This window comes from Dryas octopetala, chromosome 1 (genome assembly GCF_963921425.1).
Source record: "Dryas octopetala chromosome 1, drDryOcto1.1, whole genome shotgun sequence".
NCBI lineage: Eukaryota > Viridiplantae > Streptophyta > Magnoliopsida > Rosales > Rosaceae > Dryas > Dryas octopetala.
Genome location: NC_141366.1, coordinates 22,920,067 through 22,939,245, shown reverse-complemented (window position 1 = coordinate 22,939,245; position 19,179 = coordinate 22,920,067). Strand labels below are relative to the sequence as shown.

The following is a 19,179-nucleotide window of genomic DNA, read 5'->3' as shown; positions in this document are numbered from 1 at the left end:
TTCCACGCAATATCACCCTTCACCATGTTCATTCATTGGATGGCCATGGCCCAATTGCCAACTTAATTCATGAATACCACTGGTCCATTCACAAAACCATCTTACCACTTTTATAAAGCAATACATCTTTGGCTACCAGTGGCCAAAAAAAAAAAAAAAAATTTATGGCCAAAAGACACCATTTGTCCCTGTAGTTTGATCGAATTCGCACTCTTATTGCTATAAATCTTTTTCTATAAATTTTTTCATGTGTTAGTTTCATTTCGTTAGGTATTTTGATCCAAACTATTAATAGAGTTTATTTTCGTATTTGTTCCTGTAGTTAGTTTTATTTTCTTATAAATGGACAAAAATAAACCAAATTGAAGTTTTAGTCCAAATGAGTAAATACGAAAATGACAACTATAGAGATGGGAAGTGCAAATTAATTTGACCAAAATACAAAGACTATTGAACAAGTTTATTGCCTTAGCCTAGACTTATTCAATAAATTTGTTCGACAATAATGTATTAGCACATATATTAGTATCACTTATTAAGTTATTAGAGATAAATAAGGTATATAACGGTTAGTTCATATTTGAATAAAAGAAATATTGTCATATCATTTGGTGAACAAAATTTAACAAACAAATTTGGTGAGTGTAACAAATTAAAAAATTGATACTATTTATATAATTGATATGAATATCTTAAGCAAACCAACTAGTTATTGGTAAAAAAAAAATTCACAAAGTTGATTGAATGTGCAAGCTGAAGAAGTTAGGTGTAACTAAAAAGTTTATTATTCCTTCCAAAAGGAAAAAAAAAAAGAAAAGAAAAAAAGAGCCTTGTTGTGAACTTGGCATATTGTTGAGGCATTGTGCAACTTTTTGTGATATTTTAGTTATATGCTGTCTTTTACCGTTGTTTCTTATGGAAGACAATTCAATGTGGAAAATGACTGATAAAACTATGATACATCAATAAGAGGAAGAATTGCATGGAAGAGGTGTGCCAGACCACTTTGTATTTTCATGGTCGTAATTTGTATTCTTTCCAAGTCAAAAGGAAAGAGACACATTTTAGGTCAGTGATGTCTGAGGTGTTTTTTTGTTTTTGGTCAAAGATGTTTGAGGTGTTTCAAATCCATATCAACGGACTCAATCCAATCAATTTTGATACTTGTTTATTTATTTTTCTTCAATTACATTTGGATGGATGCCAACTATGAAAAAATTTATTGTTAAGACTTAAGAGTAATATCCCACACTGGGTAAACATTGTTCTACAATTTCCACCCTTTGTTAATTAATTTATAATTGAGTACTCCTATTCTTCAATTTTTTAAAGAAATTAAAATCAAACCAGTCCAATTACATTTTTTAAATATAAAAGGCCACATGTCATATCTTTAGGCATCCGTTTATATTTTAAAAATTGTGTTATTTCTTTTGTTTTGTGTTAGAAATTTTTACTTTAATTGTGAAAAATAATAAAAATATAGAGAAATAGACAATATTGAATCCATGGATTATAGTAATAATTAAAATATCCAAATACCAAAAAAAAAAAACCAAATAAGTCAAAAAAAGCTCAAACTAATGAACTATAACTCTTTTGATCAACTTTTACACCTTTTTCCTTTTATAGAAAAGTTTTATTCCGTTTAAATGTTTTTGGCCTTTTCAATTTTTTTATTTTTATTGAATTATGACTTACCTCTTTTTTCCGTTTTGTTCATACACTTACAGCTTGTTACGAGTTACGAGTAGTCGAGTACCGGTGGTGCCCATCCCACGCGGCTATGCCTTTATGATATTGAATATTGAAAATTTGAAAGTTTGAAACACACAAATATCACAGCAAAAATATCCATAAAGAAATGATAGAGAGCAAGTGAGGAACTGCAACCCCAACTTTCTATAAGTACCACACCACCCTCTCCTTCAATTTCAGATCTCTCTCTCTCTCTCTCTCTCTCTCTCTGTGTGGAGTATCTTCTTCAGCTCAGTTTAGCATGTAAGTTGAAAGTTCTCCACTTGTTCAATACTTGCTTTTGTAGCACACATTCAAGCTTAGTCCCTACACAGCATTTGCCATTCTCTGCTTTTGAAGCTCAAGCTACTCTTTCGCTGTGTGTCTACAACTGATTAACTACTCTCTAGCTAACTCTGTTTGCTCTCCAGATTACAACCCAGAAACTCCTCTTGAGGTCCTACAATGGCGAGATTTTCAATACCCATAACGGCTTTTCTACTCTTATCCTGCTTATCAGCTCTAACAGAGGCCAAGTACCAGAAATACAGAGACCCAAAACAGCCAGTGAATGCTAGAATCAAAGACCTGGTGAGCCGAATGACGCTGGCCGAGAAGATTGGCCAAATGACGCAGATCGAGCGCGCTGTTGCAACCCCTGAGGCGATGAACAAGTATTTCATTGGTAACCAAACAAATCTTCAAGCAATGTTCTCCTAATTGTACTTACTTTGTTCAGCTTCTCTATTTTCATTGCTCTCATTGTCAATGTTGGTTATAGTACCAAGTCATCGTGTTGACTGTTGAAAATGGGTTTATCTTTGTAGACTTTGTTGATTGTACCTATTTTGTTCATCCTTCCTATTTTCATTGCTCTATTTGTCAATGTTGGTTTTAGTAGCAAGTCATTGTGTTGAAAATGGGTTATATGGGTTTGCAGGGAGTGTACTTAGTGGTGGTGGGAGTGTACCGTCCCCGAAGGCCTCGGCCGAGACATGGGTCCATCTGGTGAATGGGATCCAAGCAGGATCTCTATCGACCCGCCTTGGGATTCCCATGATTTATGGGATTGACGCTGTTCATGGCCACAACAATGTCTACAATGCCACTATTTTCCCTCATAATGTTGGATTGGGAGCCACCAGGCAAGTATATTCATCTAATGAGCTATTGGGTTAAGGACTTGATTTTCTTCAGTCAGGTTTTAGTTCTGATGTTTAAGTGCATTATCAAAAGTTTCTGATATTTTGGCCAACTTCAAATTGTTTCATTTTTTACTTGTGCTGGATTTCATGCGTGCTTCGTTTCAGAGATCCTCAACTCGTCAAGAGAATTGGAGAAGCAACTGCCCTTGAAGTCAGGGCTACTGGAATTCCTTATGTCTTTGCCCCATGTATTGCGGTAATTGACCAGTATTGTACAATCCAATTTTACAAAAAAATTTGAACCATGACCGAGTCATTCCACTGAAACTATGTACTACTGTTCTTGCAGGTTTGCAGGGATCCAAGATGGGGTAGGTGCTACGAAAGCTATAGTGAGGACCATACCATTGTTCAAGCAATGACTGAGATAATACCTGGTTTGCAAGGAGATATGCCTCCCAATTCTCAAAAGGGCGCTCCCTTTGTTGCAAAGTAAGATTTCTTTTTTTTTTTTTTTGAACTTTGAAATTTCTACTTTAGGCCCCTTTGTTTTGATTGATCAAGGTGAATTATTTGACCATGATGTTCTTATCATTGTATAGTTTCAGACAAGTACCTCTACAAGCAAATTTGTTTAGTTATAATGATAACATGGACTGATAATCACATAGTAGGCCTCCTTTGAAATATAGTGGTCAAGATTTAATTGATTAACAACAGTTCAGTTTCACAAGTTTTTAATATGTAATATATTTTCTGTTTATGTGGTTATAAATCGTATGGAGGAGGCCTTAGAGGTGGCCCAATTGGTCCCCGTGACCCCTTCCCACATTCAGCTTCATATGTTGATTTGCCTTGGCCGGTCTAAGAAAATCCGAAAACTATAATCTGATTTACCTCAGTGTTTCTATATTTAGACATTATTTTGAGTCTTTGACTTGGAGGCTTCTTTAACTATGCCTCAAAAGCAAGGGGCTGATTCACTTTTAGTATATGGTTCAGAAAAGTTTAAATGCTGGAAAAATCAATTGTAAAAAGTAAACTACCTGTCATGTATGAAGTATTGATAATATTTTACATATTTGGACACTAAAACTAGGCATAACACTTTTCCCTTATCATTTGGCTAGAGGAAAGGTTGCGGCCTGTGCTAAGCACTATGTAGGAGATGGTGGCACAACGAAGGGCATCAATGAGAACAACACTGTGATTGATTGGAATGGATTGCGTAGCATTCACTTGCCTGCATACCTTAACTCCATCCTCAAGGGTGTTGCAACAATTATGGTGTCTTACTCGAGTTGGAATGGGCAGAAAATGCATGCTAATCAAAACCTTGTAACTGGCTTCCTCAAGAACAAGCTCCGGTTCAGGGTAAAGAAAATAATTCAGAATAACTTTTTTGATGTGGTTGTTAATTTGGTATGGTGAACTGAATTATTAACAGTACTGGCATAACATATTTCTTTTGGGGGTGATGTCAGGGTTTTGTCATATCAGATTGGGAGGGTATTGACCGAATTACATCTCCTCCCCATGCTAACTATTCGTATTCAGTTCAAGCAGGAGTTAGTGCCGGAATAGACATGGTTAGTCTGAATTTTTGCATGCTCTATAATTTGTCATTTCAAAGTGTAACCTTGGCCATTGTATAGTATTTATGTTATGGTCTACTGTGTACATTATAATACTTACCTCAAGCTGAGGAATGAAAGGTTTTCATTTTCATTTGCTAACTTATCTCGGTTTGGTACAGATCATGGTTCCCAACAACTACACCGAGTTCATTGATGATCTAACATACCAAGTTAAGAACAAAATTATCCCCATTAGCAGGATTGATGATGCTGTGAGGAGAATTTTGAGGGTTAAATTTATCATGGGCCTTTTTGAGAATCCCTTGGCTGATCTCAGCCTGGTCAACCAGCTGGGAAGTAAGGTCCGTTTGATTCAAAATTTTCATTTATAAAATAAATTGTTTGTCTTCATCTACCATATTCAAATCCTTCTCAATAAAATGCTGGCTTTTCACAGGAACATAGAGAATTGGCAAGGGAAGCTGTAAGAAAATCCCTTGTTCTGCTAAAGAATGGCAAATCTGCTGGTAAGCCATTGCTTCCCCTTCCAAAGAAAGCAGGAAAGATACTAGTAGCTGGAAGCCATGCAGACAACTTGGGCAATCAATGTGGAGGCTGGACTATCTCATGGCAGGGCCTCGGTGGCAATGATCTGACATCTGGTATGGTTTAGGTTAACCATTAATTAAGCCTTTCCTTTGTCTCTTAAATGATCTGACAGGCCATCTCACTGAAAAAAAAAAAAATCATTAACACTTTCTCAGTATGTTGCGGTGGAATGCTAGTGAGTACCATATTGTAAACAATCCATGCATTGCATTGGCATATAACTGTGATTTTAATAGTGTTAGGTAGAATCTTTGATAAGAACTTAAATGCATATGGGTAGCTGTTAGAGTATATATTTTTCCCAAAGTTGATTAATGAAATATCAATGTTGTTACAGGCACCACAATCCTCAATGCGGTGAAAAATACAGTTGATTCTACCACTCAAGTTGTCTACAACGAGAACCCTGATGCGAACTTTGTGAAGTCCAACAAATTCTCGTATGCTGTTGTTGTTGTGGGTGAACCCCCATATGCTGAAACATTCGGCGATAGCTTGAATCTGACCATACCTGAACCTGGACCCAGCACCATTACCAATGTGTGTGGATCTGTGAAATGTGTTGTTGTCGTTGTTTCTGGCCGCCCTGTTGTGATCCAGCCTTATCTTGCCAAAATTGATGCGCTTGTCGCAGCTTGGCTTCCGGGAACTGAAGGCCAAGGTGTTGCTGATGTTTTGTTTGGTGACTATGGATTCACTGGCAAGCTTGCACGGACATGGTTCAAGTCAGTAGACCAGCTCCCAATGAATGTTGGTGATCCACATTATGACCCTCTATTTCCATTTGGATTTGGTTTGACTACAGAGCCAACCAAGAAGAACTAAAACACATTCCGGGAGGGCTTTGTATCTACTCCTTTTCTATTTCATGGTTAACAATTTCTAGATAAATTTCCCATGAGGAGCTTTTAAACCTTAGAACTACTTATGGACCACAAACAACAATTTCCTTAGTTCTAAATAGGGAAATTCTATTCATACCTAACGAATCTTCTTTTTTTACCCAACATAAATTTTGAATATGAATAGACCATTATGTCCCACCATGAAATTACTATTAAGGACAAATTATATTTAAAAAAAAAAAAAAACTTAATTTTCTCTCCATACCCAACTCTCTATACCCAACAACCTCACATTCATCAACCTCACTCTCAAACTCACTTTCAACCTCATCTTTTAACAAACACCAAACACTAAATAATTCATAACCAACCTTTCTTTCTCCTTACAAACAAACCCTTATTACAAATAATTTAGTAGACAAGGTTATGTTAGGCTATAAAACAGCCAAAGGCACACAAACGAGATGAAAAAGGATTTTTCACTCAAATTTTGCCTTCTTCACACTATGAAAGTTTCATCCTATCATCTTTAATCCATACCCAACTCTCTATACCTAACAACCTCACATTCATCAACCTCACTCTCAAACTCACTTTCAACCTCATCTTTTAACAAACACCAAACACTAAATAATTTTAGAACCCATAACATCAAAACAAGGTTTTTTAGGTGAATGGAGAGTGAAATCGTTCCTTATGATCCTCCAAATGAGATATGTGTGCATATACTTTTCATTTTTTTGCAATTTTTCATGTGGAGCAGTACCGAACACGATAACTATTTTCGGCGATGGCCAACCGAATATTGAACACTAATTCGGTGGACACTTGTCGAATAAGTCTTTTCCATTCGGAACCCTCCTTTTAATGGTTATCTTTGGAGAAACAAAATTTCATTCGGTGGGGATGTGCTAAACAAAGTACATATATTCGGTGGTTGGGTGCCGAATACTGTCACCTTATTCGGCACACCAATGCTGAACCAACCCCTTTGACAATCACACCCATAACCAGCATTTACCTCAGAAAAATTCAAATCAATCCTTAAAATTCATACAAAAACATTATATTTATCATCAAATTTGAAGGATCTATCCAAAAAAACATAGAAAAAGTTTTTGATTTACTTAAATTATGAAAAATCCAGAATATTAACAAACAACAGTGGCATTGCGAGGTTTATAGGCCGATGATGGTAGTGGGAGGTTTCACTGACAGTGATGGCTTGCCTCGGTGGCAACAACAATAAAGGTTGAGCTGAGTTGGGCACAGCTGGGGTTGGTCGTATGTATCTTGGATTTTTAGATGGAAGTGTATGGTTGGATAGGTTGGGTATTGATGAAAGGTATTGGTGTGAGATAATTGTTGGGTAGGGAGAGAAATTTTAGTGTTAGTCTAGGTTTTAGTAACATGGGGGTATAATAGGAAAGTGAATTGGGTATAATGAGAAAATGAAGAAAACAGAAAGTGAATGTTGGGTGTAGTGAGAATGTTAGGTAAGAAAAGAAAATTGTTGGGTATGAATAGAATTTCCCTTCTAAATACTAACGTTCGAACCGTACACATTAATGGGCAAAATATGAGTGCATTCTTATTATGTTTTCTAGTATATACTCGATTTTTGCTCACCACAAAAAGGTAGTGGTGAGTATTACCACCATCATAGATAAATGACACGTGTCCCACAATTATGGATTTGGTTTAAAAAATGAGTTTCTAATTATATCTCAAAGACTCGTGCATAGATATTTTTGATAATATTAATCACTTTAGAGCTTCGCAATGGTGGCGTTAAATGCAATTGAACTAATGGATTAAAATTCACTTGCAGTGGTGTAGTTTAGTTTATTTCCATTGATGCAGTTACAATAGAGGGTGCATAAAATAACACCTTGGTATGAATTGCAAAAGGGAAATTTAACTTAATAAACCCACTTTTTAGAGCAAATTGTTTTTAATTATAACATATTTTTTTCAAACTTACTTTTATGACTCTTTGGCCAACTTTCGAACTAAATTACCCATCTTTGGTCGACATGAACTCATCTTACCTTTACGACTTACTTACTTTTATGACTAACTTACTTTGGCCAATTTTTGGACTAACTTACTTTTATGACTCTTTGGTCCACCTGAGCCCATCTTAAAAAAACAAAACAACAAAAAACAAAAAAAACTCAAATTGAAAACAAAAGAAAGAGGTGCTAAGTGCATACGAGGTGTTGTACATGTGCCGATAGTTCTTCTTTACTAGGAACTCTGTAGCTATAGTCCTTACTCCAGGTATATGAACTTTGCAATGACAAACATAACAAGGGTGCATTTGACTTCATAAGGTTCAATTTTTGTATTTTATGAACTTTGGATATATTTATGTAAGAAAAAGACATATGATATATTTATAAGTATCATGTTTATGCATTTTTTATAATGGATGGTGCACTATGGGTATAGTCCATGTCCAACAAGAACCATATAATATAGTCTTGTTGAAATAGTGACTACATTATAAAGCGGAAAAAACAAAAACATGCGATGTGCCCAGCACATACTTTCAGTAATATGGACAGGCCTATCAGGCGGTTAAATTTTTGAAGTTGAGTTGGGTTATCACTGTGTTTTTTCATTTCTGGACTTAAGAAAAGCCGGTATATATATTAAAGCTTTAACACAATAATCCATATTTGTAAAAGAAATCGATAATCCATTATTTCGATCAGTAGACAAAACAAAAGTACATCACGCCAAAAAAAAAGTAGACAAAGGACATGAAGGTCTTAACAATTAAAAAAAAAAATATATATATATATATATGGCTGTAATCAAACATGCAGTTGCATATATAACACCAAACTAACATCATAATGTTGTCATCTAATGTTGCATAGGTACTTTTTTATGTCATAATAATAAAATATTTATATCCTAAACAAACATATATTTATCAGAAATCCCCCTAAAACATATATAAATCCCTAGCTAGTACCCATGCATGAAGCATCCTCTTTCTTTATTTGAAATTTGGCAGGTTATTGAGAACATTATGCGCTTGATCATTGACATAAGATTGAGATGAAACACTTGTTAACATTGAACTCTGCATATAACTTGGTTGCATGGTTTCATTAAGCTGCTGATCAGATGCAACAGTACTTATAGGGAGTAGAGGATGTCCAACACTTGAAGGAAGCTGATCATGAGACGCAAAACTCGACCATACTGAGTCATGCTTAGGATCATTAAAGAATGCCATGTACTCATCGATATTTTCCACAGTAAATGAAAGATGTTGATCAATGTTGTTCCCAACCTTTGGCATTATAAGCTGATCTGAACAAAGAGTTTCTGGATCCAAGTAATTCCCTTGAGGCAAAGCTTGAGTGCTATAATTCTCTTGACCCAATTGCGTGTAGTTTCCATGGACCAAATCTGGTGTCCTAGTCTGAATCATAGCATCAATCTTCTTCTTCACAACCTCATTCTTAGTGCTCAAAACATTCATAACCCTCTCTAACTGATCCTCCGAGTAATTCTCCATAAAATTGTACCATGTTGGTAAAGCACTATTTTTGCTTTCATGATTCTTCTTCAAATTTTCGTATTCATCTTCAAGTTTCTTTCTCCTTGTTGACAGGAAGTCGAGGAAATCAACTTTTTTCTTGTCAGGAATACCATCAATGTTACCTTTGGCCTTTATTTGTTTGATAATTTGCTTCACATCGTTATGATCCTTAGGAAACGTCTCTGGTTCAACAATGCCTGAATGACTATTTGTTTTAGACCCGTAGATGATTAGACATGCATCTAGGCCACAAAGAGTAGATAGCTCTCCAACCTTCTTCATCAAGCCATTTTTTCTGTTCTTAAAACCATCTTTATACATCGTGTGACGTTTCAATGACAACTCTCGATGATCCTCCATTCTCTTCTACTAAAAAATGAAACTAAATGTCACAAATTAATGATCCTGTAGTTTGGCTCAAATTTCAATTTTACTCTCGTGATTAGTTATTTCGCACTCACATGAACAAGACATTAACAATTAGTTATAAACATATTGTCCTTGTCTCAAGAAAAATAACACTTACAAGATGAAAGTTGTAAAGTAACTAGCACAGGCAATAAACACAAAATTAAATATTGAAGTTTCAGAGAGTACTTCATTATTTTAGAACAGAAATCTAATCTCATAGATATATAAACGATCAAATCAGAAGATATCAACCATGCCTGCTGCACATACTAGCTAAAGGCAGTACATGAATAAAGGAAAATTCATGAATAAAGGCAATACATACGTAAAAACACACTAGTGATTTTGAAATAAACAAAGAGAATAACTGATGCTCTGACCAGAAGAAGAAAAAAGACAGTAATTCACGCACCTCTTAAATGGCTTCTTGTACAACTTCTATGATTTAATATGAATCTAATGGAGTTTCTTATGATTTTATAGAAAATTGGAGGTATTGTTTTTCATAGGGAAGTCAAGCCGATATAGAAAACAAATCAATATTATTAATGCATGTATCTTTTTTTATCTTAAAAATCCTGCTTAAGAAAGTCAACTTTATAAATGGATGGTTGATGATGTATACCCAAAGTCATGTTACCTAGTACAACTATTTTGTTCATAAATTCTATATGGTAAAATTCAGACTATCATTAATACAAAATATTCACCACTATCATTAATAAAAAATATTCACACTATCCTTTGTTATTGGATCATATCCTCAATATTTAAAAATTAGTGTACCTTTGTGATAGCCTAGACCGTATAATTATCTTTTTAAATACATTTTTGAGATAAAATAAATTACATTGATAATTTTGTGAAGATAATTGGAACATCCATGTATTTCTTTTTTTCTATATATAGTAGTTTTCCGCGTAGATTTGTCTTGTACACGCGCGGTATAATTGACATTCTTAACAATATTTAGTGGAACATGATAACTATGTTGAAGAAAATAAGCAATATATATATGAATTTTTCCAACTTAATCGAAAAGGTTCATTCCATTTTAATGCCCGGTTTCCCAAAAGTCAATTTTTATGTGACTAGATCTCAGCAAAAAAATAAAAAATAGTCTATAGAACGGTTTAGAATGACCAATAAAAAAAATAGAACGAGATCACAATGAATGGTTAAAATAATTTAACTGTACTTTTAGTCATGAAGGAAAGAGATATGAGTTTCAATTAACCACAACAATGATTAAATTGTGGAGTTAAGTCTATTTAAATTATATAAAAAATTAGGATTAAATATCAAATCCTAATAATTTTTTGGTATAACATGAAGATCGACTATATAATATTTCAATTGAACTATCAAATTTAAATGTTGGTTTTTAGATTAGGTCATAAACATGTTGGCCCATTTGATTTGAGCATTTTCCATTTGATATTTTTGTCCTTTAATTGGCCCACATATGATGGGCATTAGTTTAAATTTATAAGGTTTTGACAAAATTGCCCTTGAGACTTTTATATTATCTTGAAAATTGGTTAACGTAGTCTTAACTTTACATTTAGTTGTGACTGTACGACACTCACAACTTTAAATTTAGTTGTGACTGAACGACATTCACATCTAAATTGTGAGACAGTCACAATTAAGTTGTGATTTAATTGAATTTTTTTTAGAGAAATTATACTACAATATAGTATAAATAGAGGTCAAAACAATACTTTTACTTAAAATAATACAAAGTATAATTGTGTGAGTTGTCTTTTTCAATTTACCAAAACAGTCACAGTTAAGTTGTGACTGAATTGATTTTTTTTTTTAATACAATATGGTGTAAATTAATGTAATATTTGTGATGTAATATTTTTTTTATTTTTTTTATTGTAGTGGCATGTGATGTAATATTTGTAAATTCTAATACCTTTTACTTTATTATTTTGTTTGATTTTTCAACTAGTATCTAATCCAAAATGCTATTTAATTTTGGTATCTAAACTAAAAAGTTATTAAAATTTAGTAGTTAAAATCAATGAACCTTAAATTATAAGGTGCATTGACTTTAGGTACTAAATTATAATGTTTTTTCATTTCAACTACTAAAACATTTATGTCATTTCAGTTTAGGTACTAAATTTCAGTTTAGGTACCAACTTTAAAAAACATAGTTATATCGAACTGTGACTGTTTAACAGTCATAACTTTTTTATTGATTTATTATTTTTTCAATATTTGCAAGGTTTAAACTTTAATATTTAGTCTTTGGGTTATAGGATTTCATCCCCCAAACCTAAATCAAAAGTATGAAACCCTAAAAATTTTTATTTTTTATAAATTTTAAATAGTCACAACTGTGACTGTTCGACAATTACAACTGTAACTGTTCGACAGTCACAACTGTATTACAAACTGATTTGTTACCTAATTCAAAATGTTTTACTCTAGGTTAGTACCTAAACTAAAAAAAATTAGTGTCTTGCTGCTTTATTAAAAAACTATTGATATTTGGTATTTAATCCTAATTTTCTATAAATTATATCATCATTATTATATAAAATATCAATAATACTATACTTACCACATTTGTATACCATTTTACGTGTCATTACTTTATTGGACAGAGTTTTTCTTTTTCTTTTTGGGTTTTTATTTTTATTTTTTAGTATTCAATATATAAATGCCATATAAGTTTCCACATAAAGTGGTATAAAATTGTGGTATAAAAATATGAGATGTCTAGCACTACTGATAAAATATTTACAGTCACTCATAAAAATCATAAAAAGAATAATTTTCTTATACATCAAAATTAGTTTATTTAATTTTTTTTTCTTTTGAAGAAATAAAAAAATGGTAATAAAAACTAAATATTTTTTCTATTTGTTAATCTGTTGAGCACCATTAATATTACGAGTGAGTGACGAGTTATTGTTCTTACATGAGAATTTTCTTTTAATTCAATTTTAGAATTGCAAATGAGATTCTTAGAAGGGTTCATAATTCATTGGATCCCGACGCCCGGTCTATGCAATTTTCCTTACTTTATCTTTTAATCCTTGGACTTTATATATGTTTCATGGATATAAAATGTTATACCTCCTGGCCAAAAAAAAAAACAAATATGTTATGCCACCTCCTGGCAAAAAAAAAAAAAATGTTGTGCCACCTAAGAATAAAGAATAAAACACACATCGCCTTAACTGTAATTTGATTTCCTAATTTTAGGATTTATATTAGAAAGACTTCCATTTAGCTCCTTATCCTTCCAATTAGAAAATAATATGCTATACAATCCAAAAATTAATTCAAATCTTCCTCCAAGCCTCTCACCAGCCTAGTGTAAAAGTTTGAATGTTTAATTATCACAAGAAAAATTGTACTTACATTAAAAAAATTTGGGTTTTGTTTTTTAAATCCCAAAATGAAAATAGGCTTTTTTTTAAAGCCCACTATCAAAAAATCAGTCCCACCATCACGTGAAAAATGCATTGGGCATGCGAGCTGCTATTTTTTTTTTTTTTTTCACATTTGGAGTATTGCTACTGTTCAATCGTGGTAATTATTTATAGTCATTGTTGACGGTGACTATTCTCACTATGCATAAATAAATAAAATAGTCTATTGACTTTAGATACCAAATTTCAATATTATTTTATTTTAACTATTAAAATATTTATGTCATTTCACTTTAGATACTAAATTTCAGTTTAAGTATCAACATTTAAAAACATGGTTTTACTGAGCTGTGACTGTTTAACAATCACAACTTTTATTGATTTGCTGTTTTTTCTGTGTTTTTTTTTTTTTTTGCCACGTTTTTTCTGTATTTTCAAGGCTTAAATTTTAATGTTTAATCTTTACATTATAGGACTTCATCTCCCAAGTCTAAATCAAAAGCACTAAACTTTTATAAACTTTAATTAAATTTTTATGAATTTTAAACAGTCACAACTGTAACTGTGACTGTTTGACAATGATAACTGTATAGCAAACTGATTTATGACCTAATTCAAAATGTATTGCTCTAGATTAGTACCTAAACTTTAAAAAATTATTGTCTTGCTGTTATGCTTAAAAACTATTGATATTTAGTATTTAATCTTAATTTTCTATAAAAAAAAGGTGTAAATATTACTTTTTTGTCTTTTTCTTCCATAAACATGGTAAGAAATCATAAACCATCATAAACACATATATTCAAGTTTATGGAATCAAAACCCCTAATTTCAACAGTCACAAATCATTTTCAGTGTCCAACAGTAACTATTGTCCATGATAATTATTGTCGAACAGTAACTACCGACATAATACCTTCACATAAGCGATTCATCAAACTCCGATTAATTTGGAGGCGGTATGTACTTCTAGATATGCGATTAACAAACTCCTATCTGACCTTGTCGGCCTCCCTCAAGGCTTCAACGATGGGTTATAGTAATGAGAAGAGAGAGAGAATTAATAGACAGAGAGAAAGAGAGATCACAAGAGAGATAGAGATATCGACATAGAGCAATAGAGAACCACGATGAGAGAGAGAACGTGAGAGAGAGAGAGAGAGAGAGAGAGAGAGAGAGAGAGAGAGAGAGAGAGAGAGAGAGAGAGAGAGAAAAACTAACTAACCAAATTGAAATGTGGACCAGACTGGTATTATGTGGGCTTATTACAATAAAAAATATTAAGACATATTAATTTGTCATTAAAAGTCCAAAAGTGGGTTTTATAATCATTATCTGAAAAAAATTTCTTGCACGGAAAAGAAAGTTCTCATATTACTCTTTGATCTCTAAGAACCTCCCTATCATATTATGCTTTGCTAATTTGGAGAGGATGTTTGGAAAAGGGAAAAAGCCAATTTTGGTCTTTGTATTTTATTCCGAAAACATATTCCGTCCTTGTGGTTTCAAAATTTCACATTTGGTCCTTGTATTTTTATATTATTTGCAATCTTAGGACATTTGGTACTCAACATGCATGAAATTTTTTTCTCAAATTGAAACTAATAACTTGCTTATACTTGTGATCTCAATAATTTTGGGCAAAAAATCATGTTTGTAACCTTCAATTTGTTTTTCAAACATAAATTTATAGAAATCCCAAACTTATAGTTCAAATCCAAAAAATTTTGTGACCCTCAATCTCTTTTATTAGCAAATAAATATGAAAATGAAAATTGAAATTAGTTTAGAAAACCATAAGATGCATGGTCCTTCAATCCCCCAACAAAAATTTTCTTAAAAACAAATGAAAAATTTATCCCCAAATTGAAATTTTTAAAACGAAAAAAAAAACAATTTTGGTGCCTGTGCATGTTTTACTCTGAAAACATATTTGGTCTTTGTGGTTTCAAAATCCACATTTGGTCTTTGTGTTTTATTTTGTTTGCAATCTTAAGACATTTGAAACAATTCAAAAAAATTAAAAAAATAGAATAGAGGAAATCCAGTTTAAACTTACTTTGACAATCAAAAAATTAATCCGGCCAGTTTAAACTTTAAATTGAGGTTGACATTGTTTTCTTAAACCAAAATCGGTAAATCCATTGATTCGATAAGATTTACTAAAACTATGAGACAAATTTAGAAACTAATTACTCTATAGAATCTCTACAAATCAAATTATTAAATGAGTTTTTTTTTTTTTTTTAAAACACTTGTTTTTGTTCTTATTTAACAAAATTATCCAATTCTAAATCTTTATACATAATCCCTTAACTCTTTTGTATCACTAAGACACGTGGGCTACAAGAACATTAGAGACTATCAAACAAGCCGTCCAAGCAGCACAACCAGAAAAAGAAAACCAAATACATACCCTAACATAGCTTATCTACATTTCTATACATACACCTCTCTACAATTTTGTCATTATTACAGTATCATTGTTTAAAATTCACATTTTTGTGATCTTGATCGAAGTTTTTCATCTTTGCTTTATTTTAGTATATATCACTGCTCAAATTTGAATTGACGGGGTGTGAATTATTTTTATTTATTTTGGTCAAACATCACAAAGCTAGAGACTAGAGTGGTGTCTTTTATCTGGCAGCACTAGCGCTTGCACTCACGACAAAATACAAATAGATCCTTAATATCCTCCAATATCCCATTGCATTTCTTATTAGAAGTCTGATTCTTCAAGTGGTTAATTCATAACCAACCTTTCTTTCTCCTTACAAACAAACCCTTATTACAAATAATTTAGTAGACAAGGTTACGTTAGGCTATAAAACAGCCAAAGGCACACAAACGAGATGAAAAAGGATTTTTCACTCAAATTTTGCTTTCTTCACACGATGTAAATTTATTTTCATCCTATCATCTTTATCTTTATTTATTTAATTTTCTTTACAAATTCTTCAAAAATTAAAAGAATAAAAAGAATAAAAATACAAAAGCCATCATGGCCTGTATAATACATGAATGTTCAAGAATAAACTAACTTAATGTGACACTTATAACCTTTTTGCGTCTATGATGAGTTAATTACATTTACACCCCCTAAGGTTTATCGTCTTTTCACATACACCCCCTAGGGTTTCACAAATTATACATGCATCTCCTGAAGTTTAAAAACTGTTGCATATAACCTCCTTACAAAAGAAACTAATAAATAAACAAAATATAAAATATTGTATTGAGATTAGATCTTACACCTTGAGTTATTTTATTAGGTCATTCCACCCCTTAACATATCTTTTTGTATAATTCCTCATCATTTTTCGTTTCACTGTAGGGGTTATATGCAATAGTTTTGAAACCTCATGGGGTGTATGTGTAATTTTTGAAACCCTAGGGGGTGTATGTGAAAATAGGATAAACCTCAAGGGGTGTAAGTATAATTAACTTCGTCTATGATCCCACAATGTAGTTGGATATTTCTTTCCTAGGTCTCATTTCAAGGAATATATATCCTTAATTACAAAAAATTAGTTATATAAAAATCATTAACTAATTGATTATGAATGTGATGATGATTTCAATGTTTCTATTTCTTCGATCAAAATTAGATGACAAATCGATTTTTGTTGAATTTTTAGTAAAAAGATCCTTAATTAAAGTACGTGGGACCTGAAAGATAACTCAGACATCAGACTATATTGTGCCCACAAGTACGTGGGACCTGAAAGATAACTCAGACGTCAGACTATATTGTGATGTTGTGGGCACAAAAGAATGCTAACTGGCATATTAAGTTACATATATACTAGTTTGTGCTTCAACATTATGTATGTATATACATAACTACATATACATAGAGCTTAAGAAAAATATATAGAGACCTCTTGTTAGAGTTTTTAATGATGAAATAAATTCAATCTTAGTTCCCTCTTCAAGAATCATCCAAAATATCGCCATTGAAAATGGCTTGGTAATCTAAATATGATCAAAGAAGTATATAAACACAGTTTTTCAAAACAAAAACAAAAAATTGAAATAATGATCATGATAATCAAATGATTTATGGTAGACACAATCTTTGTAGGAAGACCTAAAATTGAACAATTTCGAATTTGAACGATAAACTAGGGATAGATATATGTTTGCATTTTTCTTGAAATGTAGATGCTCAAATTGAAACTATTTATATATATAGGCTCCTTCTATTGACAGATTGATATATCTCTCATTTACGAGAGATAAATATATCCCTCATTTAAGGGTAAATAATGTATATCTTGTGGGGCCACCCCATATTGTATTTCGACAATCTAAATCCTATATCTTTTAGTTTCTTATTCAAAGATACATCATTTCTGTAAAATAATCAGATAAATCGAAAATCATTAATTTGATCAAATAAGTAGACGGACAAAATGTTTCGACAAACATAATATTAATATTTAATCAAACAGTTAAATGGTTTTCGATTTATTTAATTTTGTTGATCCTTTGAATATAAACTTAAAAATGAGACGACTTCGATCATCAGAGTGAGCTCAAAAATTATGATCCCTTATTTACCCTTTAAATGAGGGATCCCTCAACATAAAAGGCATGTATATATATAGGCTCGATCAGGTGTGGATGTTCGCACCTGAATAAAATTATATATATATCTACAAGCCCCTTCCATTGAGGTATACCTTAACCTAAACATGATGAGGTATGACTTGTGGGATCCACTCCGCATTGTAATTCAATGATCGAAGCCGTGTATTTTTAAGTCTATATACGAGAATCATTCTTGCAAAAAATTAGATAAATCAGAAATCGTTTAACCATTTGATTAAAGGGCTATCATTTCAAGTGTTAATGGAATCCATATATTCGTCTATTTATTCTATCACAATTAGATATCTTAATGATTTTCGATTTACTTAAATTTTTGCAAGGATAATCCTTGTATAAAGACTTAGAAAATAGATGGCTTCGATCATCAAATTACAATACGGAGTGAGTCCCACCACTACAAGAAAAAACACTTTGGGCGACGAAATGATGTCCTTGCCCAAAGTATCATTTCATCGCCCAAAAGTTTAGGCGACGGAATTAGTTCGTCAAGAGTTTGGTCGCCCAAGACTTTGGGCGACGAACGTATCATTTCCTTGCCCCAAAGCTACCTGGGGAGACGAATTTGGTTCGTCTCCTGAGGTAACTTTGGGCGAGGAACCATAATTTCATCGCCTAAACATTACTTTGGGCGACAAATTTGTGGTTCCTGGCCTAAAGTATGTTTAGGTGACGAAATTATTCATTGCCTAAACCTATTTTATTTTAAAAGAATTTTTTTTTAATTTAATATTTTTTAAAAATCGTTATCCAAAAATTTTTTAGCACAAAATTAATAAATTTATATCTAAATGTCCATACAAAGTAGCAATAATTTAATATTATATCCAAATATATATCCGTACAAATGATCACTAATGACCCCCTAAGTTAGTAACATCATTGACATTGGTGGAGTATGGCATGCACTGGTCAATATTTGGTGGAAGCACAAACCCAGGTACGATCTGGGCCAGCTGGCCAAACATCTGCTCCATCTGATGCACCCGATCCGCTCTCATTCCGCGTATCTCTCTACTGCGCCTAACACCCAGTGTTTATGTCATAACATGAAGTCTGGCATCACGATCGGGGACTGAGATCGACTCCAATGGTGTGTCAGGAGGGAACTGGTTGGCCACCTCATCCAAATAACTCGCTTTCTTGGCTAGCATCTCAGCCTTCAAAATATTATACACAAGTTAGAAGATAAAAAATTAGGAAATTAAATACAAATTTAAACACAAGTTAGGAAATTAAATACAAATTTAAAAAATTGTGAAAAAAATAAAAGATAAAAAACTA

General features: G+C 32.4%; 1 protein-coding gene across 2 annotated transcripts; it reads left to right on the top strand.

The window, feature by feature from the left end:
* The first annotated feature begins 1,860 nt into the window (after positions 1–1,860).
* LOC147299219 (uncharacterized) lies at positions 1,861–6,066 on the top strand. 2 transcript variants are annotated; one of them, XM_086235077.1, is made up of 10 exons: positions 1,861–2,001; positions 2,169–2,422; positions 2,678–2,882; positions 3,048–3,138; positions 3,232–3,374; positions 4,013–4,256; positions 4,367–4,471; positions 4,639–4,821; positions 4,917–5,121; positions 5,406–6,066. In XM_086235077.1, exons 2-10 carry the CDS (start codon positions 2,203–2,205, stop codon positions 5,891–5,893), a joined length of 1,884 nt encoding a protein of 627 aa, XP_086091203.1. In that variant the 5' UTR covers positions 1,861–2,001; positions 2,169–2,202; the 3' UTR covers positions 5,894–6,066. The 2 variants fall into 2 exon arrangements, with proteins under 2 accessions (XP_086091203.1, XP_086091211.1); XM_086235085.1 differs by having other exon boundaries at positions 1,912–2,422.
* The last annotated feature ends 13,113 nt before the right edge of the window (positions 6,067–19,179 follow it).

Bases quoted from the DNA above. Each gene is read 5' to 3' on its own strand.
- LOC147299219 (XM_086235077.1), top strand. From the start codon at position 2,203: ATGGCGAGATTTTCAATACCCATAACGGCTTTTCTACTCTTATCCTGC. The intron at 3,139-3,231 runs GTAATTGACCAG...CTGTTCTTGCAG, and splicing joins TCTTTGCCCCATGTATTGCG to GTTTGCAGGGATCCAAGATG. The intron at 4,257-4,366 runs GTAAAGAAAATA...GGGTGATGTCAG, and splicing joins AGAACAAGCTCCGGTTCAGG to GGTTTTGTCATATCAGATTG.